Raw genomic sequence first — 21,977 nt, 5'->3', positions numbered from 1 at the left:
ATTGTTTATGTTACTTCCTTACTGACTTCTTTCAGTAGTATACCTAACAGAGATTTAAAACACTGTGGTTTAGATTAATGACAATTTAGTTTCAAATATATATATGTAATATATATTATTTTATATGTAAACTTTGCTCCTATATAATCATTTCTTCTCCTTTGCATTGTGTTATTTATTCTTCTTTATACTTTATATACTTATCAACATAGATTTATAATTATTGATATATGTACATATATATGTATTTGTACCTATGTATTTTAAACATAATAAGAAAATAAAAGAGTTAAAAATAAACAAGGGCTGGACAGATAGCTCAGTAAATTATTGGTTTAGCATACAAGGAAGAGGACATGAGCTCAATCCCAACACACATTTTTTTTTTTTTTTTTTTTTGGTTTTTTTTGAGACAGGGTTTCCCTGTGTAGCTTTGCGCCTTTCCTGGAACTCACTTGGTAGTCCAGGCTGGCCTCGAACTCACAGAGATCCACCTGGCTCTGCCTCCCGAGTGCTGGGATTAAAGGCGTGCGCCACCACCGCCCGGCCCAACACACATATTAAAGCAAGGTGTGATGTCTTGAACTTGTATTCCCAGCATGGGAGAGGTAGAGAATAGAGGGTCCCTGAGACTCAGCTTGAAGCATCCCACCTCTGCTCTGTGGGCATGCTCAGAGGGTACTAGATAACTACCCAGGAAAGTAGTCTACAGCTCTTCTTATTCTTCTTGTTCTGTTTATCTAGAGCTTCAAAACTGTCCAAAGTTAGAGTCTTATGACCTTCTCAAGTCTTTCCACACAATTTTATGAACAACAACGGGTGTTTGGTTTCCCACAAATGGTTGTAATTCTAAACAACAGTCATTGATTGTTTCCCACAATTTCCCAAAGGAAGAAGCAATTCCTACCGAGTGAGCTCTGACCAGGTAAAACAACGATAAACTGTATCAGTCAGGTAAAGCAATGGGAGTTCTCTAGGAAGGGGTCTGTTAAGAACCTTGAGTCCCCTGTTTCCACCCTCCAGTGGCTTCTACACTGCTGTCAATGCCTACTAGACTTAAACAGTCATTAGATTATTGTAAGCCCTGGTTTATTGACAGAGTTCTGAAAACACTGACTCAGACGATTTTAGTCCTTGCTCTTTTTGCTATTAGTATAGCAGATTTTTTTTTTTTTCGTTTTTCGAGACAGGGTTTCTCTGTGTAGCTTTGCGCCTTTCCTGGAACTCACTTGGTAGCCCAGGCTGGCCTCGAACTCACAGAGATCCGCCTGGCTCTGCCTCCCGAGTGCTGGGATTAAAGGCGTGCGCCACCACCGCCCGGCCAGATTTTTTTTTTAAATCTTTCAGGGGGTTTAAAAAAAAACCCAGCAACACAGTTATTCTAAGTCATTTTGTAGCAAAACAAAAAATAATGAAACAACTTTTTATCATCTTCTACTTGCATTATCCCTGTGCTCATCTCTGACCGAAACTGAATGCAAATATGAAAATGATTATGTTCACCATAAAGTTGATCAGCATTTCGATGGGACACCTGATGACTTTGTGTTAAAGAAATAAGTGACCGAGCAACGAAATAGGTAAAGGCACATTTAAGTTTAGGATGAAACTTGAATACTTCATACATAAAGTTTCAACATGATTCTTTTCAGTAATTTGTCATCTAATTTTAAAGTTTAAATTTTTTCAACTGTAAAGCTTCTCTTGTGACAAAAATGACTAAGCAGCTAAGTTAACATGTAATAATGACACTCTCAAAACATACAGTGGTGGAATGTCCCTGATGTGCATTCATAGTGGATGAAGATCGTTATAATTATCATACTTCTCTTTCAGAAATTTATATTCAGTATTCAAGAACAAAAAATGGTGGGGTTTTTTTGCTTGCCAAGAATGTAAGTTTTAAAGAAAAATGTCTGTGTTTTAAAAATAAGATGTTTAAAACTATATCTGCTCTTACCAACTTGGCTTCATGTTTACAGGACACACACAAACCCTCAGTGTGACACAGAATAGTTTCTCTGGGCCTTGCCAAAATTTCTATTATAAAAGAGGCCATATTGGATTACTTGTGTGCTACCAGAGAGATATAATGACAGCTTGCTGTGTCCAAGATATCCAGGCTGAATGTTTTTGAATGGAGTGTAATTTCCTATAAGAAACCCTATCCGTTGCTTATTCGGTGATATTCCCATTAAGAAAAATATTGTTAAGCTTTACTCAAATGAATATATATAGCTATGCTATAAATTATCAATGGAATATTTTCTTCCTTCACACTATTTTATATTCATTGCTTCTTGTTCAGCATCATCCATATAAAATTTACCCACAGGCATTAATATTAACCTACTCTTGAGGGCTCCATGGAATTTTGAATTTAATCCATCATATGTTTCCTATGTCTATTTGCTACACATTACTTTGTGTTATGTAAATATTTATGGACAGGTGAGGACGCAAGCATACCAAATTAAGAATGAGCAATATAAAATCAGTATTTTAAATGACTAATGGTCATAGAGAATGAACTTAAAGCTATTATGAATTATCCAGAGGTGCCAGGGAACATTGCTTCCATGATGTCCCCTTTGTGTAGGCTGCTGTAAGTGGGTAGCATAGGTAGAATCCTGAGTGCCTCTGAGTTCTCATGATTCACATGACTTCAATGACTGAACTTATTTCAGGGTTGCAGAGATCTTTTAGCTTTCATCTGTTCTCTGACATTCTCTGTACAGCAGCCCCCAATTCAATCACATAGAGAAAGGAGATAGCGTGAAGCTGATGGGGAGGAGTTAGCGAGGATCAAGTACCAGCATCGTTGAAATGACCAGCGAGGCTTTTTGGAGCCCACTACCTATGGTGGGACACCTCACACAGCCTTGAGGCGGGGGAGCGGGGGCGCCTCTGCTGAATGTACCAGGCTCTGCTGAATCCCCATGGGAGGCTTTACCTTTTTGTAGGAGGGAATAGGGGTTGGGTTTTGGGGTGGGGGAGGCAGGAGGGGCAAGAGGAGGGAAGAGGGGGATCTGTAATAGGTATGTAAAATGAATAAAAAAAATGACCAGCGAGGACAGAAAATGGCATCAAATCTGAGAACTTGCATCAGTGGGGTTTTGACAGTAACAAAAAGATACATTTCTAATTATCTGAATATTACTGTGTTTCTTTTTGGGTGTCAAAATTGAGAAAGAGTTCATTTTTTTTCTTTGTATTTTCTATATTTATTCAATTTTTCCAAAGAGTATGAATCCTATTAGTGATCATTTAAAAACCCCAAATGAGCCAGGCATGGTGGCACACACCTTTAATCCCAGCTCTCAGAGACAGAGGCAGGCAGAAGATCTCTGAGTTTGAGGCCAACCTGGTCTACAGGGCGAGTTCCAACCTGGTCGACAGAGCGAGTTCCAGGACAATCAGGGCTACACAGAGAAACCCTGTCTCAAAACACCAAAACAAAAAACCTAAAACAAACAAACAAAACCACAACTGTTTCCGTTTGGAAAAAAAATACTAGTCCTTAAAATTACCTGTAAGTTAACTTGTTTTCTTCAGAGACCTAGACAAAAGAGTAGTATAGACTCCACCACCACCTCTTCCTAACCCTCCAAATGCCATATGTGATAATATGAAAGTAAGGCAAGTTATTTAAACAGTGGTAAGAAGGCAAATAAATCCATCTTTTTCTACTATAATAGGCAAAACTAAGCCACTAAAGTCTGTAATTACCATTTTACACTGAGGAAAACCCTGAAGCATTAGAAAAGGTTGAAAAAAAAATACTCAACTGAAAATGTACCTGAGTGGATATATATTTTTTTTTTTTGGTTTTTCGAGACAGGGTTTCTCTGTGTAGCTTTGCGCCTTTTCCTGGAACTCACTTGGTAGCCCAGGCTGGCCTCGAACTCACAGAGATCCGCCTGGCTCTGCCTCCCGAGTGCTGGGATTAAAGGCGTGCGCCACCACCGCCCAGCCCTGAGTGGATATTTTTCCATATACTTAAAATTCAGCAATTAATGACAAAACACTAAAACATATGAACCTGCATTTTTAAAAATAGCATTTAAAGTGTCCATGAAAGAGGCTATTGTTCAAAACTTTAGAGTAGACTATATTTACCCAAATTTTACATTAACTATACTCTCTAGTGATTTTTCCCTTGCTGATTAATGAGATTTCTTGTTAGGCAAAATTTATTTAACACCATTAGGAAGAACAAATAAGGTAATAAAGCTTAGATAGTTTGTGTATTGTAGAAAAGCTCTTGGCAAGATATAAAGAATGGCTTTGATCACTCTGTGTATGTTTAATTATTGTAAAATGGAATTCTGCTTCCAAAGTCATTTAAATGTATGGTAGGAGGTCAAGAAGTGTCGGAAGGTGCCAGCATTCTCTCTAATTATGCAATTATTTCCCTGAAAGCCCAAGTTTGTGATAGCCACTGGTAGGTTGCTCTTCCTCCCTGGACAGGGCTTCTGTTTATAAAGCACAAGCTCTGTTAACCCTAGACCTTAGTCAACACTAATCCATCAAAATCAGCCACATGCTGCTACCAGGTTTATCTAAGAATCACTTCTCACTTTGGAAAGCAGAGAGCTGAGGTCTGCAGGGATTATTATAAAGGAAGAAATTTTAGTAGAGAACACAGAGGGAAGACCAAGTTTGGAGTCCAAAACACCTCTGGGTTAGCCAGACCAAATGACACACCACTGTTATGAGATCTGAGCACTCAAAATGTCCCCTTGAGGTATGGAGGGGAGGGGGAGCCAGTGACATGGAGAGGGGAAGTAGAAGAAAAAAAAGAAGAAGGAGAAGAAGGAGAGATATGCTAGAAGGGAGATAAAACCCTGGTCAACCTCCCTCTCATGTACTCCGAACTCACATGCCTGTGTTCCTCCTGGGCATCTCTACTCAGAGGCCAAAATCATCCTTTTGTTCAGCTTCTTGCTTTTCTAGCCAAACGCATCTCTCTATCAACATTCAACAACTCATTAGAGACACTGCCATTTGCCCAGCTGTTCCAGTCAAATCCCTGGAAGTCAGTTTAATATTTGCCTTTCCTTCATTATCAACCCAATCCATTGGCAAGTCTTACTCCTTCCACTACCAAGACAGACCCCAATTCTATCCACTCTTCTCCATCTACTCTAACATTGCCTGAGACCAAGCTGACAGTATCTCTCCATGGAACTCTTGTTGCACTATCGTGATTAAACACGTTCCTTTTGCTGTTGTTTACAGTCGAGCCTGCACATGGTAGACAGAATAAACTTTTAAAATCAAAAATGACTTAAAATTTTTAGAACATGTCATCAAGTTTGCAGAGTAAAGGGCACATTCCTGGTGCTGGTCCAGAAGTCAATGAGGTCCTGCCTCTCACACATTGCCTCCTACACCAGATTCTGTGTGGCAGCTATGGCTTGCTGCAGTGACCTGGATTTTGATTCTTTGAATACACTGTGGTCTTCGAGGCCTTTGTCCTTTGTATCTTGGGTGTCCTCTCACGGGACAAACTTTCCAGAGTTTTCATTTACACCAATCCTCCTCATTGCTCTTGTCTGAGCTCGAATGTCATTTTCTTTAAGAAGCGTAAAGTCCTCCTGGCTCCAGTCACTACCTGACACATTGCCTTGCTCGACTTTCTTCAGTCTTCTGAGTCTCAAAAATTTACCATATTATACATTGATTGCCTATTTCCAACCATCATAAAATGATTTCCATGAAAACAGGGCTACGACCAACTTGTTCCTGTTAGACAGCCGCTAGGACTGTGACTTGTGTCATTTGCAGAAACACACAATGCCTGTGATCCTGTCCCAGTTGCTGAATGAGCATAAAAATCTATGTTTACTTGCTTAACCTTTGGAAACTCTACCATATTCTATTCAGCAGGAAAATGGCAGAAGGAACAAGTAAGTACCATGTGATGCTAAAGTTTCATAAAAAAATTTAGGAACAAAAACCGTCCAAGAACAAGTCCATGAGATGGTCATTCCCAAAGAGAAATGTAAAATCCCCACAGTGACTTAAGACCACTGATGGGAAAACCTTAACAGCTGAAGATTTAAACAAAAATGCTATTCAGTATTATTGTTGCATTCTTGCAAATGTTTCAGTCATGAGAAACCATACACTGTACTCTTAAACCTAAAGGAATCCCGACAGTAATTTTTATCAACCACCTTAGTTCCTAAGTGAGAAATCAAAGCTACAGAAGTTAAATGACTACCCTTCCATCCCTCTGCCAGGCAGAGATCACGATGGGACTTGAACTCTTGACTTTTTATTCCAAGGTCAATATTTTCCAGGCTATCAAGTTGCTGGCATCCTCTTGGTTACAAATAAGATTCTCCTCGTCGCTACTGACCTGACTTAAAAGTCATCTTTTCAGAGTCTGATGAAGAAAAGAAGTCTCCATTTCTTTTCCTGAGCATTGGGGAGTGAGTATATAAATATAAAACATTAATTTTATAAAATTTAAGAAAAGGAGAATCATTTCAATGTTTACCATCACACAATGATACTAGCAACAGCAACAAATCATATTTGGTCTCTAAGGAAAATGTTCACTGTGACATTTGTACTTCCTATTTGCCTGGTATCCCTGAGGTTGATAATTACAGTTCCTTCCCCTCTCGTTATTTGAGCACACCAGGAAGTATCACAAAACACACAGTAATATCTTTAAAATGGGCTAATTGCAGTCTGTTGGATTTTAGGAAAGATACATGCTAAAGAAGGGAAAAATCAGAACTAATTTCCCTTATAGTGTACTTATATATTTTGGACAACTCCTTTAATCATAACTCAACGTTCAGGGAGGAGTAAAAAATCTCAAGGGTGGTATATACATCAATAGTTACATAGTGGAACAAAAAGTATTGAAGAATTTTGATGAGGAGCATCTTTGTGTCTTATGGAACAAAATACTAGATTGGAGTTGTAACACCCTGGGAAGAAAACTAATGGAATGGTAACCCAATTAAAAAGATGAATAATTCTTTTCTTAAAAAAAAAGAGTTAATTCACTTTTTTTTCTTGTATAAAAAACTCATTCTTATGTGTTATGGCTGGAGCCTGGGTCATTTAATGGAGAACTGGTTTGGGTTTTCACAAGATAGCGAATACCTGACAAGGGGACTTAGTGAACACAGTCTAGAGGTCAGGGTTCAAGTAGCTAGCTGTAAGTCTTGGAGATAGCATCCAAGGTGGCTTTGGCTCGATGGCAATCAAAAAGGATTGGTGGCTTAATTTTTTAAAGATAGAACTCCTTTCCACCCAGGAGCTGATGTACTCCTGGGAACAGAGAAGCCACTTTTGGGGCAGGTTTGCTATGCATTAGGAAGGCTATCCTCTTCTCTTGTTTGAGAATCCACCAAGCACACACTAGACCTATGTTATTGCCAGAGTTGAGGGAGGCAATGAATAACTCTTTAGGATATAAAGTAATGATCATAAATCTGATTTTTCTGAGCAATGATTGAAAGGAGAACCCTTTGCACAGATCCTGGGTTCTCCTTTCAATAATGCAGATCAGTGTCTATTCCACCCCATTCATTCACTGAGTTCCCACACCAGGGTCTGATATTGCTCTGGACCCACAAAATTAACTTAATGAAGGTCAAGAGCCTCGTCTCTCAAGGATGGAAGGTTTAAAGTGAACATATTGGAAGGCATCCCTGGCTGACCACCTAATGAGAAACCAGTAGGGACCGTCTGGAGGGGACAAGACTCCACTTTCCACCTCCTTTCCAGGTGGCGAGCACTGGAAGTTTGGCAACTTTAGGAAGAACATTGCAAATAACTCACTTCTAAAATGTGCTCAAATATGTTGGCGTAGTTGTTTTATGGAGAGAAGGAAGTATAAGACGGATTGATTTATTCTCCATCACAAGCTTAGATGTTTTTCTGATGAAAAAAAGAGTATGGTGAAATGCCATCAATTTATGTTTCTTGGTATATTAAGTCATGTCCTTGTGTAGAAAGGTCAATCTGATCTAGTTTTCTATATTCCTAAAGGAATCACAGTCTGCAAGGGGGCCAACCGCATCTCTGTCTCACACACAAAGCAAAAGATAAAACCAAACTGCAGAGTCAAAGATCAGGAAGGAAAGAGCCTCCTAACTGCTATTTCCTTCTGCCTACTTCTTCGCTGTGTAATAAAGAATGTGAGACAAGGAGGAATCCATGAAAGAGAACAGAGATGTGCACGTTTTCAAACTTTCAATGCTCATGAGCTACAAGAAGGAGGCCGTAACTGGTTTAGAAAAACTTCACTTTGTAAATTATGTGCCCTAAACCAAGTGTAATTTGTTTCCAAATAATGACTTGTTTGAATGGCTTCGATTACGGGGTCTCAGTGCTACTTCTTCAACTGCTTCATAGCCCGGAGCCTTAAGTAAAGGTGCCTTTCAGGAAGTGCTATTCCAGTAGAGCTAAGGCAAGTTTTCCAGATCGTAGTTAACAAGACTGACATTTGTTTATTTATTTTTCCTTTTAAAATGAATGGCCACATGGAAAAAAATTCTATTTTTAAACATTAAGAACAGGCTTCCAAATTAATTCTTCCATTCCGAATAAGTGTGAGGCAGGGTTTATAAAGAACTTCCGTATTTACCAGTATCACTGAGGACTCTGCCTTGCTGAACATCTTCCAGGAAGAGAAATATGATACAAGTTACATTTCCTGAGAGTGAAGTGAGAGATGCCTGGAGTTTATAGTAAGTCATTTCTTTCCCAGCTGACATCCACATCACCTGTCCACTTACAGGCAATTTGGCTCGCTGGGCTGGAGAGTCTGTTGAAATGCCTTCCCTAGGGCTTGGGGATAATTTTTTTTTTCAGAGCCACAGAGAGTCTGAAATCTTAGCCTTTTTGTGTTTGCTAAGAGGATTCAGACAGATAGGTTGTTAATGGGAAAACAAAGCTTGGGTGATGCTCTAATAATTTCTCGCCTGTTCTGGTAAGCACTTGTTCATTGTGATGTTACAAATGACTTCCTGTGGAACACAAGCCCTCCTTACAAATGCCATCCAGCCTCCAAGCAAAAAACACAACCAAAAACATGAAGGCGAATTAAGCAAGCTGCTGTTCAGAAATAGAGACCCATTGCAAGTGAGTCCTGTTCACCGTTTCCCACCCAAGGAAGATCAAAATATCCTGAGTTCAACCTAGTCTTCACAAAAGTCCCTGGATATTGGAAATGTCCTTCTGGGATCTGGGAACTCAGCTCTTGCTTCGGGATCCACTTAGGAAGTCTCACACCTAACTGAAAGCTGTGATTTCTCAATGGCATTCACGCAGTTCCTATTTTTCTTTTCCTAGGGTGTATGCTGCTGCTCCTACACCTTTGGCTTTTTAGATGAATGAAGCTCAAACTCTTCAGACCAGCACATATGGCCTTTCAGAATAGCCTTGCCTATCTAGATGCTCTCACACCTATGTTTACTAACCACACAGGGTTCTCTGTGTCCCTCCAGCTGCCTTGGTCTTTAAAAACCACTATAACACTCCCTTTAACAGCCACAGCACATGCTGTCCCCCCAGATCACCTGGAACATTCATACTTTAAGCCTCAACCTTTCAAATCCTTGTGAAACTCTTCCTCATCTGGTCTCCCAGAGTGCATGTCACAAATATATATGACATTACATTCCATAATAGCTAATTGTTGGCCTCTCTGTCTTTTGAGACAGAAATAACTTGAAAGCATGGACTATGCCTTTATTCATCTTTCAGTCCACAGTGAGTATCCATGATCATTTAGGAATCAAGTGAAATACTTTGCAGAACTTCTCCTGTGCTAGCATCAAAGCTGAACTCAACAGTGACATACTATCATAAAGCGCTTTTCTGTATAGCCCTCCTAAGCACAGATAATTTTATATGCTTATTTGTGTGTGTCAAAAGAGCAAGGCAACACGAGGGCAATTGAAAGAATTGCTCACATTCATAGCTCTAACTTTTGAACCCCATGGAGGGAGAACCAGGAGTCAGTGGAACTATATTTACTGATAACTCTGTGAGGCTATGAGCAGACACAATGCCGCCTCAGTGCTTCAGAGTCAGAGGCATTGGATCCTTACTATACTCGTCCAAAGTGTGCGCATATGTGTGCTCATGCACATAGACACAGCGCTCTGGTCATAAGCTACAGGGCAACTCTGGTACCTCAAGCCTGAAGATGAGCAGGTCTGCGCAGAATTTGACTGGATCTCGTGAAGCAACATTTCCAGCAAGGGCAGGATTCATGGCAAGCAATTTAGAAAACAATGATGGAAGTGGACGTACTTGCCTTTTCTGTTCTTGTTTTGATTTATATTTTCCTTGTAGAGCTAAGAATTAAACTGACACCCAAGGGCATTGCATATGCTGTATCCCCAGCTCAATCATACCTTTCTTGTTTTAAACATGAACATGTGATGAACAACCCCGTGGTTCCCAGAAAATGAGCCTAAATAGCCTTTTAGGGGGAACTGAGGACCCCTAGATAATCAGGTAAAGAGTAGGTATCACAACAACAGAAGCTCATGACATCATTTGAACCCTCCAAATGATTGAGTCTTCTGGGACTTACGACTCAGGTCAGAATGAGGTCAGGATTATGTACAAAATTACATCAAAAGTTAAGTGTATTGGAGCACAAAAATGAATCAAGGACTGAGGACATCAGCAAGGGCTGGATGCTGAAGACAGGGCATGCAGTAGGTTTTCTAGGCTACATAGCAGCCCAGTTGGCAGGAAAGATAAGCATAGGTATGAGAGAGACATTGCAATACTGATGCTATTGGCACTGGAAATAGAACAATAATTGTCAGTATCTCAGAAAAAGAAATTTTAGAGGGCTGAAGAAATCTTGGTTAGATGTGAATGGGTGAAGGGATGAATAAGACAATATGTCAGTAACGTTGAGAGGCTTGTGAGTGAAGGGGGCTGTTAAGGAAAATGTTTCTAGACTAGGGTGGGATTAAGTATGTATTTGAAGAATAAGAGGCTAAGATACTATGGAGAGATGAGTTGAAAACACGAGAGCAAAGAATTAACGGTGGATAAAGGTCTCAGAGAGGGCTAACTGTGGGAAGACTAAGGTCACAAGGAGGAAGGTGACCACCTCTGGGGAATTGCTGAGACAAGGATCCCAAGACATAAAGAGGGAGATGAGAGGTTCAAGTAAGATTGCCTAATTCAAACTTACATTCAAGCATCCAGATGTTAATCCTTCACGGTACTGTCATGTGTATCAGTGCTGATTAAAATTCTCACTCACAAATCTATGGCAAATTCATTTAAAATATCTAGTCACAACAAATCAAATTTTTCTTGTCAATTATTTGAATATTTTATTTTTGTTTAAGGTTATAAAATATTCACCATTTTTAGAGTGAATGTGTTTTAAGAAATGCAAGTTGTCATTAAAATGAGGTAATTTTATATTTCCATACATTATTTAAAACTTCTACAAGGGTTATCTTTAAATTCTTTCAGATCTAACACTAGTAATTTTGCTAAAGAGCTTGACTTAAACAGTTCCATAGTCCTGAGCCCAGCTCTCTGGTCTTCCCTTCCATTTTAGAATGCATGAGCAGTGACTCACCTCACATTCTTGGCATGCCAGATGATAATTAAGGAAGTACCGTGATGACATAAAGAATCATGTGTAACAGTCAGTCAGTCTCATAAAACAGCTGGGCAGGGTTTTAGCTAAGTCACATGGCCCTTATATAGGAAGCTTCCTATCTCAAAACCAAAGAATGTCCAAAGGAAAGCCCAGGAGACGCATAGTCACTCTCCATAGCTTAATGGAACAGCAAAGTGATCCTTTAAAACCGCTCAGGAATTAGAAGCTTGTGTCAGAGTTCTGAGCATGGTTTCATGCCTCAGAATTCAGCTCTTTCTAAGCACTTGGAAAGGACCCAACTAAGAGCAAAAAAAAAAAAAAAGTGAAACATGGGTTAGGCCCATATGAGGGAAGGAATGAAAATACTAAAAATTGGCCCTTATAGGCGTGATGCTTAAAGTTTAGCCTCAATGACAGAGGGGTGGGCTTTGAGTCACGGAGCTTAACCATGCTGAACTGTGAAAGACAACAGGGTTCAGAGTCTTCTTAAGTCAGCTCAAAGAAAAAGCAAAACTTTTTATTATTATTATTATTACTGTTGTTGTTAATTATTATTATTCGCTGTATTTTTTAAAGCTTTCTTTAGTTTTAATTATTTCTATGTGTGAGTGGGTGTATGCATGTGAGGCCAATGCCCTAAGGGGCCAGAAGTTTTGGGTCCTCCTGGAGCTGGAGATACAGGGTGCTGTGAGGCACCAGGTGTGGGTGCTGGGAACCCAACTCATATTTGTTCTTAACAGCTGAGCTGCCCTCTCTGCAGTCCATGGTTGCTGTTTCTTTCTGATATATAAAGTGATGAGGTCCATTATGGCACTTCATACATACTTGGTTCCTGTTGATCCTCATCCTCCTCTTCCCTCCCCCATCCTCCTGGCCCCCTCCTGCAAGTTCCCTCCCCATCCGACGTTCTTTTTCATGTCACATGTACGCCATTACTGTCTCTTTTATTTTCCTCTCCCTTACTTTCCCCCACTCATGGTCCCCTTTTTAATTTCACAATTATATATAGAGATTAATTACCATATATATGCTATTTACATATTCTACTATGTATGTGCATATGAGAGAAAATAGGTGGTGTTGGCCTTTCTCAGTCTAGGATACTTCACTTCATGTGACATTTCCATGTTTATTGCTGCTCTGTTGACAATAACTAAGAAGTGGAATTGACCGGCTTTGTCTCTGGGAAGTGGAACAGATAAAGAAAATGTGGCATGACGGAATCTGTGTCAGTTGTGAAGATAAATGAAATCATGACATTCAGGTTGGAGACATGGCTCAGCGGTTCAGAACACTGACTGTTCTTCCAGAGGGTCTAGGTTCAATTCCCAGCACCCACATGGTGGCTCACAACTGTCTGTAACTACAGGGACTGGACATCCCTACACAGACAAAAAAAAAGAATGCACATGAAAATAAATAAATAAATATTTTTTTAAAAAAGAAATCATGACATTGGTAGGGAAATGGACAGATCTGTAAAGTTTTTAAGGAAGTGTAACTTTCCTTGTATTCTGTATCTCTCTAGCAGGTTCCAGGAAGGAAAAACAGATCAAATCCCTTACCGGTGGAAGCCTGGAACATCCTTCAGTGCTGAGTCTTGGGATATTCAATGTTTGTTGACTGAAATAAGCTTTGATTGCCTGAATTTCTGGGACTTACTAATGATGCTTCTTATTCATCCTTTCACTGAACAAAACCATTTAGGAACACCTATGGTAGTTAGAAGACACACTCTAGCTCCTATTTGTAATTGCGTGAAATTTAAGTTTAAAAAACAACGCATATGAATTTAGAATCATGGGCCCTAATGCTACAGAAGACTTCAGAGAATACGAAGTATACATGAATATGAATATGATGGGACAGAGTTAGTGCTCTATCAGGATCCCTGAAGATGGCTTTCATTTCTAAACATCAGTCTTTTGGAAATAATCGTGCATATAGAGTAAAAATCCCTTTCCCATATTTTGTAGTGCTATTTATAATACTAAAATCCCGAGTTTGGCTAATGACAGATTTTGTTAGAGGAGAGGAGGAGGGAGGGGAAACTGCAGTTGGGACGTAAGATAAATGAAAAAAATTAATTAATTAAAAAAAAAACCCTGAGTTTGTATAAAAGCCCATGTGAAAAGCCACGCTCATAGGATCCGTCATTCAAAACTAGCAAAGACAAGATGTAAATTTTGACACAAGCTATCCAATGCACCAGTCAGGTTCAGGGTGATTTCCAAGGGAGATGCTAAGCTCCAGAGGCCCCTAAAAAGTCTAAAACACAAAAACACAAATTAGACTAGCTTCTACTTATTTCTTCCCTTTCTTTGAGACATGTTCAGGCTTTATTTGCATGACGTTTTCTTAGCTTTTGGTGATTATCCATTGATACTTCCGTCTTCTCAATGGACTGCAAGCATAGTCCCTATAAAAATTTTACTTGTCCTTTGATCCTTCAAGTTGACTTTAACTGATATATAAAAACCATACCGAGACGGTGTGGTCATATAATTTTTGATACATGTATGAATTAAATGATATTAAAATGAAATTAAATGTATTTATCACCTCAAGTGGGTCATCAACTCCTTATAGAGAAACTTTCAAAATCTTTTTCTCAAGCCTTTTGAAATGTACCATGCACATTTATCCAACACCAGGAGCTACTCCTATCTCACCGTGACTTAGTATCCTCTCCATCCCTCCTGCTGCCCAACTGCGCTAGTTTAAATGAGAAGAATCCTCCCATAGGAACAAGTATTTGGACATTCGATCCCCAGATAGCAATGCTGTTTATGGAGCATTTACTTTGCTGGAGGAAGTAAATCACTGAGGGACTTTATCGAGAGTTCATAGCCTCGCCCACTTCCAGTTTATTCTGCTTCTGTTTTGTTGTTGAATATGTAATCTCCTGGCTCCCTGTTCTAGTCACCTGCTACCATGCTTCCCCTCTCACCCTCCAGCCATTATGGACTCTCTCTGGAACTGTGAGTCCAAATAAACTTTCTTCCGCGAGCCTTGTTGGTCATGGTGTTTTTCATAGCAATGAAAAGTGACTAATACACCTCTTCTGGTCTCTCAGAACCACCATTCTACTCTCACCGACTATCCCTGACTTCCATGTAAAAGTATGGAACTATATAATCCTGCTTTCATAAAACAACCACCAAGTTAATTAAGGAGACAGAGAAAGACGACTCCTCTTCACTAGAGATTTATTTTGGTAACAAAAATAAATCAGAATATATTTATTTCATTCTAAGTAGAATATGTTTAGCATTGTAAAAGATTAAGGTTTTTTTTTAAACACACCCAGTGACATATGTGTTAAATACATAAAAAGTAAAGTATATTATTCTAGTTCTCAAAGTCTTAGAATCTGGATATTTTTCATGATTAACATCAATTTACCCCTCTTCATAGGTGTCACTTCAAATGCAAAACCCACCAGCTTCCAGAGTTTTTATCATAAATCACAACAGTTGCAGATCTGAAACTCATTGGAGCTCCCCACACTTTTCTTTCCTCTAATGGGTCATAGTGCTAAAAATCTACAGAACTCAGTACGGCCTCAAAATCCACCCTAGCATAGTGTGTCAGACAGCACTACATAAATAACCCAAGAGTTGGGGCGATTCGCCATATCAGATTCAATAATAAATCAGAAAATTCTTTCCTTGAAATCTATTCCCCATTTCCCAATCCAGTTCTGAGTGTGATGACTTTAGGATCAACAACACATAGAAACTCAAACTTTATGAACTATCATCTTTGTATTGTTAGAATATTTAAAAAGGTTCATTAAGAAAAATACTCCTGGTGCATGGTTGTGGATCTCTGCATCTGCTTCCATCAGTTACTCAATGAAGGCTCTATGATGACAATTAGTGTATTCGCCAATCTAATTACCAGGATTGGCCAATTCAAGTCCCCTCATCACTGTTGCTAGTAGTCTAATCTGGAGTCATCCTTATGGATACGAGGGAATTTCCCTAACACCAGGTTTCTCCCTTACCCCATAATGTCTCCCTCCACCATAGACTACTGGCAATGGTTGAGAGGGTGCTGAGCTGATCTACTCTGGTGATTTGATGGCTGAACACCCTAACTGACATCATAAAACCCTCATCCAGTGACTGATGGAAGCAGATGCAGAGATCCCTGGCCAGGTCCCAGGTGGAGCTCCAGGAGTCCAATGATGAGAGAGAGGAGGGATTCTATGAGCAAGATATATGGAGACTATGACTGGAAAAAGTACAGAGAAAACTGGCCAAACTAGTGGAAACACATGAACTGTGGAGCAATAGCTGAGGAGGCCCCATGGTACTGGACTGGGCCCTCTGGATAAGCGAGATAGTTGTTTAGCTTGAACTGTTTAGGGGGCCCCCAGGCAGTAGGACCAGGACCTGTCCCTAGTGCATGAGCAGGCTTTTTGGAACCTGGTAACTATGGTGAGACACTTGCTCCGGCTTGGTGCAGGGAGGAAGGGCTTGGACCCGCCCCAACTGAGTGTGCCAGGCTCTGCTGACTCCCCATGGGAGGAGGCACGCCTTGGAGGAGGTGGGAATAGGGGATGGGTTGGGGGAGAAGGATTGGGGGTAGGAGGAGGGAGGACAGGGGTATCTGTGGTTGATATGTGAAATGAATGGAAAAATCTCTTAATAAAAAAAAATCTCTTTCATTGCTCTCCCATTCCATCCCTCCCCCAGCTCAACCATCCTGTTCCCTCATGTTCTCATCCCCTATCCCCTACTCTCTATTGCCCCTCTATTCCCAGTTTACTCATGGAGATCTCTTCTGCTTCCCCTTCCCAAGGTGATCCATACATCCCTCTTAGGGCCCTCCTTGTTTCCTAGCTTCTCTGGAGCTGTGGGTTGTAGTCTGATTATCATTTGCTTTACATCTAGTATCCACTTATGAGTGAGCTCCAAGCTCTGGGAGTCCAGCCGAAGAGGAAGAGGGATTCTATGAGCAAGGAGGGTCAAGATCATGATGGGGGAAACCTACAGAGACAACTGAACCAAGCTCAAAGGAACTCACAAACTTTAGACCAACAGCTGTGGAACCTGCATGGGACCGGACTAGACCCTCTGCATATGGGAGACAGTTGTGTAGCTGGGTCAATTTGAGGGGCCCCTGGCAGTGTGATCAGGATCTATCCCTGGTGCATGAGCTGGCTTTCTGAATCCCATTACCTATTGTAGGATACCTTGCTCACTCCTGATAAAGCTGGGAGGGGCTTGGTCCCACCTCAACTGAATGTACCAGGCTTAGCTGTCCTCCCATGGGAGAACTTACTCTGTTGGAAGAGGGGATGGCGTGCGGCGGGGGGGGGGGGGGGGGGGGGGGGGGGGGGGGATGGGGAGCTGGAGGAGGGATGAAAGGTGGATTTCTGGTTGATATATAAAATTAATAAAAAATAAAAATATGAAGTATTTCATTAAAAAAAGAAAAGAAAAATACTCCTTTTGGTCAAGAGAACAGCATCTCTGGCCTGGTGGACATGACACTCCAGTTGGGCCAGGTCAGTCACCTGTCCAAGGTCTAGCTCCTAGGAAGGTAGGCTCCTCTTAAGCCAATCTAAAGAGATAGGTGGAGCATGTTTTCCTTTACAGAGATACTGTATTTTTCCTTCCCCCGGATTCCTCCCCACAGCACCGTATCCTGCGGAATGCAGTCTTCCCACCTTCCTGAATGACACAGAAAAGTGCGACTTTCCCTGTATCTGTGCTCTTAGCACCCTTTCCCTGACACTCTGGGCTTCCTTTCTCCTTGCCATGTGTCCACTTGCTTGCCATGTGTCTAACCTCCACGCTGCTTCATAAAACATGGTTTTCTTTTCTCTCTCTTTCACATTCTGCTTCTCTGGTCAGATTTACTGCTTGGCCGCCCTGAGGGTTTTTCTTTTAAAGTCTAACGAAACTGTCTTCAAGATTCCATTTGAGTCCACTCTTAAATTCTTTTAGCAATAAGACTTAGAACCCTAAGACGGGGAAAAAAAAAAAAAAAAAAAAAAAAAAAACTTCCCCTGAAAAGATAATTCAGACGACTAGATAGTGTGCCACCCAGAATCTTTTACAGCACCGATACTCACCCTTTGTTAGCTCAAGAAATTCTGAAGACATGGACAGGAGTTTCAAATCAAGGAAAACTCAACAGGTTCTCAAGACACCCTTGAGTCAATAGACCTCTAATGTACAATAATATAGATATAGATAGGTAGATAAAAGTATAGAAACCTTGAAGACCCTTGCTTGAGCAAATTTTGGGTGTCCGACAGGAAGCCAGGCTGAAGATATTGAATGTACTCGAATAGGTTTCTAATCCCCACATTCACGAGGCTTCTTCCCTTATGAATGTCAAGTAGAATATGCCAGAATAATAAAAAACAAGTTCAGGCACAGAAAGCATTTTCATTTTCCATATAAAACGGCATCTGCCTTTTCCCATGCTGACTCTGCAAGGCAGCTTATTTACAAATGTATAAATAGCTGCAACTTTACTCCAGGCCCACTGAAAAATCAAAATGGCATCATGCAAGAGAAGCATCCTAGCATACTTGGCTCAGTGAATGAAATGTAAGTGGAGAGGAGCCAAGTGACTTGACACTCGGTAGTCAGCTTAACCAGACACCCTCCAGTTTCCTGCCATGGAGGAACCTGGGCTTATGCTCTGCAGAGCCAGAAAATTCACTTTCATTGATTGTCCAGAGACTGGGGAGTGATTTAGAGCCGAAGGTTGGAAAGCAAACTTCAATTCATTTATAATCCTGTGGACTCAAAGGGGGAACAGCATTGCCTAACAGTGGCAGTACTTTTAAAATCAGCTTATTCTGCTTTCATACAAGTCCAGTGAATTTAAAATAACTCACTCCAGTCAATTCTTTTCTCACATTATCAGACTTACAGGCATTTAAATCAACAGGAAAAAAAATAGGCAAGAAAAATAATGCATCTTAATGCTTTAACAGAATGTATTGCCTTTCCTAAATTTATTAGGAAATATTATCTACCAGTAGTTAACCTTCCTCCCTCCCTCCTTCCCTACACACACACACACACACACACACACACACACACACACACACACACACACACACACACAGAGTATCTTGCTTTTCCTTACAGCATATGCATAACAAAGTGAGGAACTACTGGTTGCTCCTCAGTATCTGCTCATGAGGTCACCAGAATAGCCATACCTTATGGTACCTAATGAAAGTACCCCACATGACAATCACTCCTGACATACTTCCAATATCAATTTATGCTCTTCCATAACATCTTTATTTCTCATCAATAAGTGAACAGAAGAATGCCATTAAATTAAAGTCTTTCCAAAACATCACAAAACAGGAAGTTTAAAAGAAACATTTCTAGAGGGGGAAAATGAGTTATGAGCTTAGTCTATGTGGAAAATCTGAGGATAGGCAATAAGATGTGTGTCAAAAGTGAAAACATCCATGCATGCTGTATTAATCTTCATACAAAGACATCTATGCTGAGTACTAAACCCAAGGGGACTATGGTGCTTTTCCTTAACAGTGCATTTACACACAAGGATGTTCACGTTTGACCCAAGAAATAAATACCAGAAAACTAAACTTCAAAACAATTTCTTGTCACTTCAAACTCTATTTGGTATATAGAGGAAGCACCTGAGGTCAACTGTTATTTTAATTCACCACAAAACATAGTATATGTGGGAATAAATACAACATCGGTCTTTTGCCTCTGAATCTATGTTGAACCTTATATTTCGAAGTTCACTTTTAAAATCAGATACCAGTTATATCTACTTTAAATGCCAATAAGATTACTCCAAAAATGTATTTAATTTTCTAAAGACTATTTCTTTATGCAAGTAAAAGTTTCAATTGCAGAGTTTTATCAATATCAAATACGTAAGTCATATATTCGTTACAGCACTGGGGGCACTACTGAGCTTTCATATTTTTGAGCAAGAATTTGGAATAGTCTTAGAAAATAATTTTTGTAGTTTTGTTAAAATGAAAACGAATTAGTTTACTCACCTAGTGTCTCTGAGAAGAAGTGCACTTCCCAATTTGAAACAGGTTTTATCACCTTCGCAAAATGCATGCCTCAGAGCAAAGCTTTCTCCCAGATCAAAGCCTGTAAAATGTGACGTGTTATTAAACCCAGCAATAAACTCACAGACATATTGATTTTTAGACAGGAATTTGTTATCCATATCCACAGGTTGATTGATTTAAAATAAAATCCTCCTATTTGAAATCAACAAAGGTGCTCAATTTCTTTTTTGCTTACTTTCCTTTTGGGGTACAGGAGAATAAAATTCCCTTTGTCTGCAGAAGACACAGCTATCTTTCTGAAGAACGGTTCATAAATATAGCTCTTTTCGGCTCTGCCTAGTCTGATTGCACAGCAGTACTCCCCCCTCAGGCTCCCCAGGGCTAAGACTGCAAATGTACACCAACACCATCCTTGCTTCTCACAGATGTTGCAAAAGAATACACTATCACTTTGCTTTAATTTAGGAATTGACCTAAGCAAATTATTACGGTAGTTCATTGCACCATCTCTAAGTATAAACAGAACATTAGGCAGAATAAAAATCGTAGCCATTCTTTTCAAACCTAAACAGTCTCTTACAAAAACACACTTCAGGAGACTTACATGAATATGGGACAAAGCTTAGGATTCAAGTGCAATATGTGTGTTATCATCATGTATATATGAGAGAGCTGGAGAAAAACAGAAAGAGAATATGGAAAGGAAGGAGAGGAAGAAAAAGGGAAACAAGAATGTTGACCCGGGGTTGGTAGCAGCACAGGCCTAGGATACATTTTGGAGACTGAAGCAGGAGGATCCTGAGTTTGAGGCGAACCTGGACTACACAGGGAGAGCCTGTCAAAAAACAAACAGACAAACAAAAAAACGAAACAGTAATAACAACAAAACCAGCAAAGGCAACATTAATAATGAAAGAAAATATAAAGAAAGAGAAAAATATAAAAATGTTACACCAAAATAGACTGGAAATGATGACTACATCTGGATGTTAAAACATCTCAAAAATATTCTCTTCTCTTTTCAAAATTGCAGCAGAATGCACAACTTCTGTGATTTTTACATAGCTTTTGTTCTCCACCAAGGTGAGGTATTGTTACCCTGAGATTAAACAATAGAGAACTCTGCTGACAGTGTTTCGTCTGGCCTGCAGTATTTACTTTCTATTTCTATATGGATCTTATGATCTTAACTTGTAATGTTGGCAAAGGAGCACTCGGGACCACCTAGGGAGCACTCAGGTCCACCTAGGGAGCACTAGGGACCCCCTAGGGAGCACTAGGGACCCCCTAGGGAGCACTCAGGACCACCTAGGGAGCACTCAGGACCAACCTAGGGAAAAGTCCTTCCAGCTAGAAGGATAAAAATCTCTGGCTTAGTGGAGATCTAACATTCCATCTGAGCAGTCAATGAGCTGGCTGTGGAGCCACCCCTGCCTGGGAAGTGGGAAGGACAGAACGTTCACCATAAGCCATACTAAAGAGATAGGGAAATCATTATTCCTTTAATGAAATATTGTACTTTACGCTCCCTGAATCCCCACTCCCCAGAGAAGTCTTTTACAGGACTGCCACCACATAGCGTTTGGTCACTATGAATGGACACTTTGCACCAAGTGCTACTTAGCCAAGAGTACTTACCGGAAACTTCAAGTTTGTTTCTGTTGTCTTGATATCCCTCCATTCTCAGTATAGGGCAAGTTGTTTCTATTTAGAAGACAAACACAAATGATTTGAACTAACATTCCCATCTTACTTTTTTCCAAATAAAGTTGAATGCTACCAAAGTTGAATGCTACAATCATAAACAAGATGAAAGTAAAAACAAAAATAAACTGAACTATTTTATTAAATTTCTACAAAGTGGGCATGATGACCCCCATCCCACAGTATTTCTATGAAGATTTAATGTTTGGTCATATAAAAAAAATAGGCTATTGCCTGGCCCATGGCGAGAACACAGTGATACTGGCTATTACTATCACAATTACTCAGACATCCATAATCTCTACTCGGTGAGTTTACATGTCCAATAAAGTCACATCATAGAAATGTAGTAATGTATGTGCACACATTAGTCTTGAACTAATATATTTAAATCTAATTCAGACTATAAGTTACATAAGAAGTAATGCTGACAAGGCTGCCACCCATCTTCCCAGTCACACCACTGTACAACAATGCAGCTACACTTAAGACCATTAAACCTTTTACACTGTATAGTCACAAGTTCAATCCTCCAATGTCGAGATTTATGTTTGCATTTCGTGTCTTAAATTTTATAGTATAGACAGGAAATAAACCACTTATGGCCAA

At 40.0% G+C, this 21,977-nt stretch overlaps 1 protein-coding gene across 11 annotated transcripts in view; it reads right to left on the bottom strand.

Annotated features, from left to right (window-relative positions):
• The window catches only part of Col19a1 (collagen type XIX alpha 1 chain), a 339,939-nt gene that overhangs the window by 291,845 nt on the left and 26,117 nt on the right, over positions 1 to 21,977 (bottom strand). For all 11 annotated transcript variants that reach the window (XM_052745271.1, XM_052745270.1, XM_052745262.1 and 8 more), the window contains 2 exons: positions 21,303 to 21,368; positions 19,644 to 19,743 (listed from right to left, as the gene is read on the bottom strand). In XM_052745271.1, coding sequence (XP_052601231.1) covers positions 19,644 to 19,743; positions 21,303 to 21,368 — 166 coding nt within the window. The remainder of the gene's footprint in view (positions 1 to 19,643; positions 19,744 to 21,302; positions 21,369 to 21,977) is intronic.

This window comes from Peromyscus californicus, unplaced genomic scaffold, assembly GCF_007827085.1.
Source record: "Peromyscus californicus insignis strain IS unplaced genomic scaffold, ASM782708v3 Scaffold_19__1_contigs__length_69161282, whole genome shotgun sequence".
Taxonomy (NCBI): domain Eukaryota; kingdom Metazoa; phylum Chordata; class Mammalia; order Rodentia; family Cricetidae; genus Peromyscus; species Peromyscus californicus.
This window is presented reverse-complemented; position numbering and strand designations above follow the sequence as displayed.